General features: G+C 36.6%; 1 protein-coding gene across 1 annotated transcript in view; it reads left to right on the forward strand.

Annotated features, from left to right (window-relative positions):
- The window catches only part of DDX60 (DEAD (Asp-Glu-Ala-Asp) box polypeptide 60), a 204,479-nt gene that overhangs the window by 74,950 nt on the left and 119,665 nt on the right, over positions 1–9,864 (forward strand). Inside the window, exons 4-5 of the mRNA XM_006864550.1 lie at positions 5,135–5,476; positions 7,436–7,552. Coding sequence (XP_006864612.1) covers positions 5,135–5,476; positions 7,436–7,552 — 459 coding nt within the window. The remainder of the gene's footprint in view (positions 1–5,134; positions 5,477–7,435; positions 7,553–9,864) is intronic.

Genomic DNA, 9,864 nt, shown 5'->3' on the forward strand with positions numbered 1-9,864 from the left:
TTAGAGAAAAACAGGAATACTCCCAGTGAGAGGGATTGGTAATGTGGCAGCATCAATGGGCTCAAGCATGACAACAACTGTGAGGTTGGCCCAGGACCTGGCAGTGTTTTGTTCTGTTGTTCACAGGGTTGCTTGAGTTGGTACCGACTCAGTGGCACCTAACAACAAACAACATACTTATGGATGTTGTAGCTTATAATTTCAACCAAGAGGGAAATACTCTTTATAACAAGGATCATTCCCATCCCACTGTATACAGGGTTGATAAGGATGGGCAACTTAGACATTGGCTACCTAAAATGGGGGAACTGTAAAGGCATGAATGGACTGGATTACAAGTTTTCCAGAAGGAGTTTCGATTCAGAGTGTGCAGGGAAAGGCAGAATCCCCACTGAGTTGTTTTCATCCTGTCTAGACAGGTCTGATGAAAGGAGATGGGGGACAAGATTTTTATGATTTAATAGTGATTAATTGTTATTGTGACTAATTGCGATAGTCGCAACTGTAAAGGTAGAAGTTTTGTAGCAAAAAGGGGTGAGTGTTCAATCTTACAGTCCCAGAGTGGAGGACCCTAGGATCATCGAGGGAGAAGGGCAGGAACAGAGTGTGAGACCCACCCGAGACTCAGTGATGCCAGAGAAGGAGACAGAAATGACGACATGGAGAGACAGAGAAGCTGAGGACTCTAGACTCATGTAGGGAGAGGGGATGTATGCTGATGTCCAGGGGGAAGGCTTTCAGGGTGTGCCTTTTGGCAATTTGAATGATTATATATTTCTGAGTGTTTTGGTGCACTTCCAAAAATAACCCCAAACAAACAAACAAAAAAACCCAGAGGGAATAGAAACAAGTACAATTGAATGATGAAGCATGTAGGAGATTGTAATCATTGCAATGAAATGAATAGGATAGGATGAGTGTAAAACTGATGTTCCCCCATGTAACCTATCAGTTGTTAAGTGCCATCAAGTTGGTTCTGACCCATAGTGACCCTATATAGGGTTTCTGAGGAGCGGCTGGTATTTTTAAACCACCAACCTTGTGGTTCAAAATGACTTTGCACTCCAGCACATTAATCCTCAGCACTACACCAGGACTCCTATTCATTGTAAATACCTTTTTTCAATAGCACAAACAGTGACTATACAAGTGCACCTCACCAGATAGATCACACATTAGATAAATCTGTTCCAGAAAACCTCTTTAAAGTGTCCAAAAACAAATAAATCAGTTAGAAGCCTGACCCAAACAATGGTATTTTCATTAGCCTCATATGCTTGTGAAAGTTGGACAATGAATAAGGACAACAATTAAAGATGATGGGTTTGTGTTATAGTGTTGGAGAAAAATATTGGAAGTATCATGGAGTTTCAACAAACAAATCTGTATTGGAAGAAATACAGCCAGAAAGCTTCTTAGAAGCCAGGATGGCAAGACTTCATCTCTCATACTTTGGACATGTTATCAGGAGGGTCTATCTCCTGGAGAACAACATTATGTTTGGTAAAGTGGAAGGTCACTGAAAAAGAGGAAGACCCCCAATGAGATGGATTGGCACAGTAGCAGCTGCAATGGACTCAAGCATAACAACAATTGTGAGGATGATGAAGGACTGGGAAGTTTTTCTTTCTATTGTCCATAGTTTCACTATGGGTTGAAACTGACTTGATAATACCTAATAACAAACAACAGCAATAAGCAAAATATTGAATGGCACAGGAAGCATCAAAAAAAAAAAAAAAAAAATGGAAGGAATACACAGAGTCATTGTGCCAAAACACATTTGTGGATGTTAAAACATTTCAAGAGAAAGCATATAATCAAGAACCAGTGGTATTGAAGTGCAGTGGTGAAGAAGTGCAAGATGAACTAAAGATATTGGTGAAAAGCAAGGTTCCAGGAATTGATGGCATACCAATTGAAAATTTCAGCAAACTGATGCAACACTGCAGATGCTTATTTGTCCATGCCAAGAAATTTGGAATACAGCTAGCTGGCTAACCAACTGGAAAAATTCCATATTTGTGTCCATTTCAACAAAGATGACCCAATGGAATGTAGAAATCATCAAACAGTATCATTAATGCAATATACAAGTAAAATTTTGTGGATGATAATTAAAAAATGGTTGCAACATTACATAGACAGGGAGCTGCCAGAAATTCAAGTGGGATTCACCAGAGGAAGTATAACAAGTGCTATCATTGCTGATGTCAGATTGAACTTGGCTGCAAGCAAAAAATAACAGAAAGATATTTAGTTGTGTTTTATTGACTATGAAAAGGCATTGGAATGTGTGGATCATGACCAATTAAGAACCTATACATCGACCATGAGGCAGTCATTCAAACAGAACAAGGGGATACTGAATGGTTTAAAATCAGAGAAAGTGTGTGACAGTGTTGTATCCTTTTAGCATTACTTATTCAATGCTGAGCAAATGAGATGAGATACTCATTATATGAAGAAGAGTGTAGCATCAAGATTGAAGAAAAACTCATCAACAACCTGTGATATGCAAACAATACAACTTGGCTTGCTAGAAGCAAAAAAGGACTTGTAATACTTATGATGAAGATCAAAGACCATAGCTTTATGTATGGATTGCACCTCAGTGCAAAGGAAACAAAAATACTCACAACTGGATCAATGAACAACACCATGACAAATGTAGAAAGTTGTAGAAGACTTCATTTTTGCCTGGGTCTAGAATCAATGCTAATGGAAGCAGCAGTCAAGAAATCATATGATGTATTGCATTAGGCAAATCTGCTGCAAAAGACCTCTTTTTAGTATTAAAAAGTAAAGATGTCAATGACTGATACTTGCCATGGTCACCTTACAATGTAAGGTAAACACTGGCCTGATGGTCAGTGGCTCAAACTCACCAGTCGCTCCTTGGAAACCCTATACTGGGTCACCATGAGTTGGAACCAACTCAACAGGATTTAACAACAGAAACAACATGTACATGTTAAAGCTGGACAGTGAATAAGAAAGACTACAGAACAATCGATGTATTTGAAGGATGGTATTGGGGAAGAATATTGAAAGAACCTGAGGATTGCCAAGAGAATAAACAAATCTGTCTTAAGAGTACAACCAGAATATTCCATGGAGGCAAGGATGGCAATACTTCATCTCTCATACTTTGGACATGTTATCCAGAGGGACCAGTCCCCGGGAAATGACATCGTACTTAGTAGCATGGAGAGTCAATGAAAAAGAGGAAGTTCCTCAACCATATGGATTGGTAAAGTGACAGCAACAAAGTGCTCAAACATAACAGTAATTGTGAGGAGGGTACAGAACCAGGCAGTGTTTTATTCTGCTGTGCATAGGGTCATTATGAGTTGGAACAGACTCCATGGCACCTAATAACAACAACAACAACATACATATACATACATCTATCTGAGCTGAAGAAAATGAAAACAAGCTCGTAAGAACCAAAATATGACCTTGAGTCTATCTCATTGGAGTTTAGAGACCATGTCAAGAACAGATTGGATGCTTTAGACCCTAACGATTGAAGGCTAGAAGAGTTGTGGGATGCATCTGAATTATGGTATTTGCGAAGCATATTGAAAGTATTATGGGCTGCCAGAAGAAAAAGCACATCTGTCTTGGAAGACTACAGCCATAGTGCTCCTTTGAAACGAGCATGTCAAGACTTCGTCTCTCATACTTTGAACATATTGTCAGGAAGAACCAGTCCCTGGGGAGGAATATCATGCTTAGTAAAGTGGAGGGTCAGGAAAAAAGAAGATCCCTGATGAGATGGGTTGACGCAGTGGCAGCAACAATGGGCTAAAAAATAACAACAATTGTGAGGATGGTGCAGGATCAGGCAGTTTTCAATTTTTTTTACAAAATGTATCTATGATTCAGAACTGATTGGACAGCTCCCAACAATAACAATAACAATATGACAGAGACACCCACTCAAACATTATTGATTTATTTACTTCAAGGAATTGGCTTATTTTGTTGTGGGGAAAATGACATCCAAAATCTGTAGGCCAGACTGTGGACTACATATACCTACAGATTTGTATCCCAAAATCCATGTTAAGTGACAGGAAATGTACAGAGTAAGGGAAGCAAGAGTTCTGCCAAAATATCTATTTGTAGTATGGATGAAGAACATATATCAAGAAGATCTTTTTTTCAACTGATTATTTTCAATTATATTAGATTACATTGTTGAAGGTCATTACAATACACTATAGAAAAGCTACTAGACTGGTGTTTAAGTAAACTGCTGAGAATCATAAATTAACAAAGTTGACATAAAATTAACCATCACCGGTATGAAATGTAACTGCTACCACACACCTTTCTCATCCTATCCATAAATGTAACCAATACATTACTGTTAAGGATTTTGTTGTGCATCTGTTCAATAATTTTAGAATCCAAATTATTTTTGAATGTTGTTATAAGCAGGACTCAGAATAAACAGCCAGAGGGTTGGTCTAATGTTTATAATCAAGTTTAATGAATTGATCTGCTGGGGCAAACCTCTATTTCTTAAGAAGAGGCACAATTACCTGCTACAATTCTTCCTAATGAAGAAATTCATCTTACCTTTTTCTCTTCGGATAATTTATAATAAATTTTCTATATTTGGAAGTGCTGTAGCTCCATAAGGTAAGCACTAGACTGTAAACCAAAAGGCTGTTGGTTCAAGCCCACTAACCACTCCGTGGGAGCAAAATGAGGCTATCTGCTCCTGCAAAGATTTAAAAATCTCAGAAACCCTACACAGGGTTGCTGTAAGTCGGAACAGACTCCAGAACACTTTCAACAATTCTATACTTAGATTTTTCTGTCTCTTTTATTTTTGAATTTAGATTGGACAGACAAAGCATTAGAGTGTGAAAGGGAAGTATGATAAACCCTCAATACTCCATGCCTGTTATTAGGATCAAATGTGTTTAAGTCTAGATTGTGGTTTATGGTGGACATTTATTGAAAGGACAGTCAAGGCTAACGACTCTATTTCCTGACTATAAAACAGAACAAAACTGGGTTAAGTCCTATTCCTTTAATGTAGTTGTTGATATGTGTTAATCAGCTAACCCAGTAAATTACACAATTATAAATAATTTCAAAATAATCTCTCCCACAGGATGCTGAGTACTCATATACCAATTTTCCTGAATTTCTTCTTTTAAGAAGTTCTTTAATTCTTCATCTGCAATGTAATACTACCATTGATGTTCGAACTGAATTTTCAGGATGCTTATCTCAAGAGTGGAAATGTTTCTTGGAAGAGAATTACCCACATTTCCTGATAGTTTCAGATGAAGGCCTGAACGACGTACAGACATACCTTTTCAACTTTTTAATGATACAGTCTTGGGCAATGAAGGTCCATGTTGTACTTTCTTCAGAGCATGCATCTCATACTGTCCGATTTTATGCATACTTTATGACAAGCAGATATGCAAACCAAGTATTTTTCAAGGAGGTAATGTGTATCTCAAAGGCAATTCTCTCTTGGGACTAACAAAAAATAAATTCTAAACAACTTGTTCAGTTTTCTTTCTTCTATGGAAATGGTCACAAGTATAACAGAATGGTGTTTAAAACAACAACAACAACAACAACAAAAAAAAAAACCTGGTAATAATTATAAAGCAGTCTTAAAAAGTGAGACCTGGTGGCACATTGGTTAAGAACTCAGCCACTAACCAAAATCAAAATATGGGTGGCTAGAACCCACAAGGCACTTTGCTTGAGAAAGATGCTGCAGTCTGCTTTCATGAAAGTTTGCAGCGTTGGAAACCCTATGGGAGCAGTTTGAGTCTGTTCTTGAGGGTTACTATGAGTAAGAACAACTTGATGGCAGTGTGCTTGTTTTTGTTGTTTTAACAGAAGTCCTTGGTATCTTCCATGAATTGATTTATTTAACCTTTTTATAACAACACTTTCAGGTTGGTATGGTTAGTAAGGTTAGTAAGATTAGTATCATGTTAGTAGGATCTGTTTTACTGATAAGGATATGGGCACTCATATAAGTAACACCCATGATCTTATAGAAACTTAAATATAAAGTTGATTTCTAAAGAGGCAGCCTGGCTGGAAAATATTGATTCCAAGGTAATGATGGTCAAATATGCATTAATCTGGAGGCAAAAAAATTAAGTCTGTTGCTTAGACACACTAGTTAAATATCTGTGGCCTTTAATGAGGAAGTAATGAATAAGATTAATTAAGAAACTAAAGAAATAGTGTTGTATTTTTAGTATGAAGTTATTTGGTAGAATTTTCAAAGTAATTTTAATTTTAGTGCTGTGATATTTTGCTATATTTATATATGATACGTTGAGGTATTGAGAATAAAGGATGCATTCTGACTTTATAAACATAATTTTTGTTTTAATTTTACTAACAGTTAACTCTATGAAGATAACTGTATCTTATCAAAATAATGTTTGCATCAATTAACATTTGTACTCTTTAAGAATTGTATGACATCCCTCGTGATGCTTGGAGGCATCCAGATGGTTGTTAAGACATACGATAAGATGGTTGGTTATTTTGATTTAGTTTGTTCTCCTAGCATTAAACTATTTGTAGCTCTGGTTGCCTAATGTGACCAGGAACAGTTCTAAGACTCATTTTAATATTGGGAGAAAATATCTTCTATTCTGTTAGAGTAGTTCTTGAATCTGAGTTTCAATAGTGCTTTACAAACATCCTGTCATATATATATATATGTATATATATATATATATACTACCAGCTGTTCCGTGGGGAAAGATGAGGCTTTCTGCTCCCATAAAGATTGACAGCCACGGAAACCCTGTACAGGGTCACTATGAGTCAGAACCGACTCCATGGCACATAACAACAACAACAAATATATAGATCTTTTTTTAAAAACTGAGGATTTTATTTTTTGATAAAATAATTTATTTCCTAGTTTATTGACTATTCACCTTAAACAGGTGATTTCATCCATCAGTTTGAAAACTATGTGATATATAGGATATATAAGAGTATGGTAACTCTGTAGGAAAAACACTGCACTGAGAACCCTAAAGTCAACAGTTCAAGCCCACCAGCCACTCTGCATGAGACAGATGAGGCTGTCTGCTCCTACAAAGATTTAAAACTTCAGAAACCCTATACAGGGTCGCTATGACAGACTTGACAGCACTTAACAACAAATGTATATCTGTCAATCTCTTTATATGTTTTTGTTGTTGTTAAGTGCCATTGAGTTGATTCTGACTAATGATGACCTTAATAGTAGGGTTTCCAAGGTACAATTGGTGGGTTTGAACTGCTGATCTTGTGGTTAGCAGTCCAGTGATTATCTTAAGGTACTATCCTATATATGTAGCTTAAATATCTGGTTTTATGCAGCTAGAAAATGGTATTTTATTTATGACAGTTGATGTGACTTTCCTCTCTTTTACAGAATGAAAGCATGATTGAAGATGCTTACAAAACCCTAATTAAACAATTAGAAGCACAAAAAGTTTTAGCATTAGCACCACTTTTTACAAATTTCACATGGACAAATCTGATGGAAGAGGTATTGAAACTTTTTAAAAACTTTTTTTTTTAAACTTTTTATTGTGAATTGAATAAAAGGTTTACAGAGAAGATCATCAGTTTTATGTTCAACAAATCCTATACTTTGTTTCATTTCCGTGATTACAATCTTCTCATGTACCATTACTGTTTCCTTAACTCTTGCTTCCTTAATTCTTCTTTCCTGTGTCCTTCCCTGCCTTCATTTTCCTTACTCACTTTTGTTGTATACTGCCTTCCCAATCATCTGCGTTAACAACAAAACCCTCTAGCTAGCCTTACCAGCCTTGCAGAACACCATTCTTTTATCATGAAAACCTTTACTTGACATTTTACCGTAGGTGTCTCATACAGTATTTGTGATTGAGTAATTTCACATAGTATAATGTCCTCCAGGTGCATCCATGTTATGAGGTATTTCACAAATTCATTATTATGTCTCAGCATTGTATAATATTCCATTGAGTATATGTAAAAAGTTTGTTTAACCATTCTTCTGTTTATGGCCATTTAAGCTATTTCCACATTTTTGCTGTTGTGAATAGTTTTGTGATGGACATGCTGTTGTTGTTAAGTGCAATAAAGTTGGTTTAACTCAAAATGACCCTGTGTAGGGTTTCTGGGGATTGGCTGGTGGGCTTGAACAGCCGACCTTAAGGTTAGCAGTCCAGTGCTTATCCTACATCATCACACCAGTACCCCATGGTACTGGTATATATCTATTTGTGTTATGACTTTTATTTCTTGAGAATAAATACTAAATAGGATTACTGGATCATATGGTGTTTTCTGCTTTTATGAAGCTTGCCATTAATGTGAGGGTAGGACTGTATATCATTGTTATTTTGAATTGCATGTCTCTAGTGAATAACGATCATGAGCATTTCTTCTTATGTCTGTTGGCCTCCTGAATGGCTTCTTTGATGAGATGTCTGTTCACATCCTCTGCCATTTTAAAATTAAATTATTTTTCTTCTTATTGAGGTATTTAAGTGTCTTATAAATTTATGATGATGAAAGGGATTATTCTCTTAATTTTATAAGAGAATAAACATTTGTCATTGCCCAAAACATTTTTCTTTGGAATTAATATTTTAGTTATTCTAAAGTTGCAAGAATAGAATTCCTATATTCCCCTCATCCATCTTTCCCTAATTTTAACTTTTTACATGACTGTGGTATATTGATCAAAATCAAGACAGTAACTTTGGTATAATACTATTAAACTTTTTTTTTAGTTAGTTGCAGTTTATCTTTAATCTCCTCCAATCTGTAACAGATTCTCAGACTTCGTGTTTTATGATCTTGATACTTACGAGAGCCTTGATCGGTTGTTTTGTCAATGTTCCTCAGTTTGGGCTTGTCTGATATTTTATTATGATTGGAATGAGGTTATGCATTTTATGTAAGAATAGCACAGGGTTTAGTGACTCATCAAGGAGTTCATAACATTAATATACCTTAATACTTAAGATATGTCAAGTAACTTTCTCCACTGTCAAGTTGCTCTTTCCCTTTATAATTCATAAGTATTTTGCAGGATATGCTGTGACTTTTTTTTCTCAATTGCCAGACTTTTTCTGCAAGAGGTACTGATGTTTTGTCTAAGGGAGATTCTCCATTTCACTCTTAATTAGAATTATACTATAGTGAAAAGCTGTCTTATTGCTCATATTTATTTATCTATATTGTATGAAATAATGACTATTCATTTTACATGATGGTTAAAAATTACTATTACTGTAAAAATGCCACCAACCATCCTTCCCAAAGCACTCTACTCAGCTGAGTTCAATAATTCATTTCATTGGCCAGACAGAACTCAGGTATCACACCCACCATTTATTACATAAGTTAACAGGTTCAGAGGTGTTCAGGATAGAATTCTTTGGTCAGGACAGATTTTCCTCTGCCATGACTGCTGATAGGCCTCTCTCTGGCCTCTTGACCTCTGCTTTGCCGGGACAGTATTACCAAAGTCTTTTACCATAGCTGATAAATACCCAACGATGTTCCATTCTGTTATAAGCCTCAGCCTCAAAGTGCTTGTTCTAGCTCCATAAGTCAGCACTCTTAGCTCTCCAATTAGGTGCCTGGAGGCACCTCACCACACGTTAGCCTTCTGCCCAAAGGCACCCAACTTAACTTTCTGGGAAGCCCACTGCTCTGCCTGGTGCTCTAGCTCAGGATTTCACTGCAGCTGTCCTTCTCTGCCAGGCCTCTGGTGTTCAGCTTTCTGTCACTGGGTTGATGAGCTTCAATGCACAGACTTCTCTAGGTCTTCTAGGTCTGAAGGAAATACCTTCTCTAGGT

Source organism: Chrysochloris asiatica, unplaced genomic scaffold, assembly GCF_000296735.1.
Source record: "Chrysochloris asiatica unplaced genomic scaffold, ChrAsi1.0 scaffold00066, whole genome shotgun sequence".
In the NCBI taxonomy this organism is placed as follows: Eukaryota; Metazoa; Chordata; class Mammalia; order Afrosoricida; family Chrysochloridae; genus Chrysochloris; species Chrysochloris asiatica.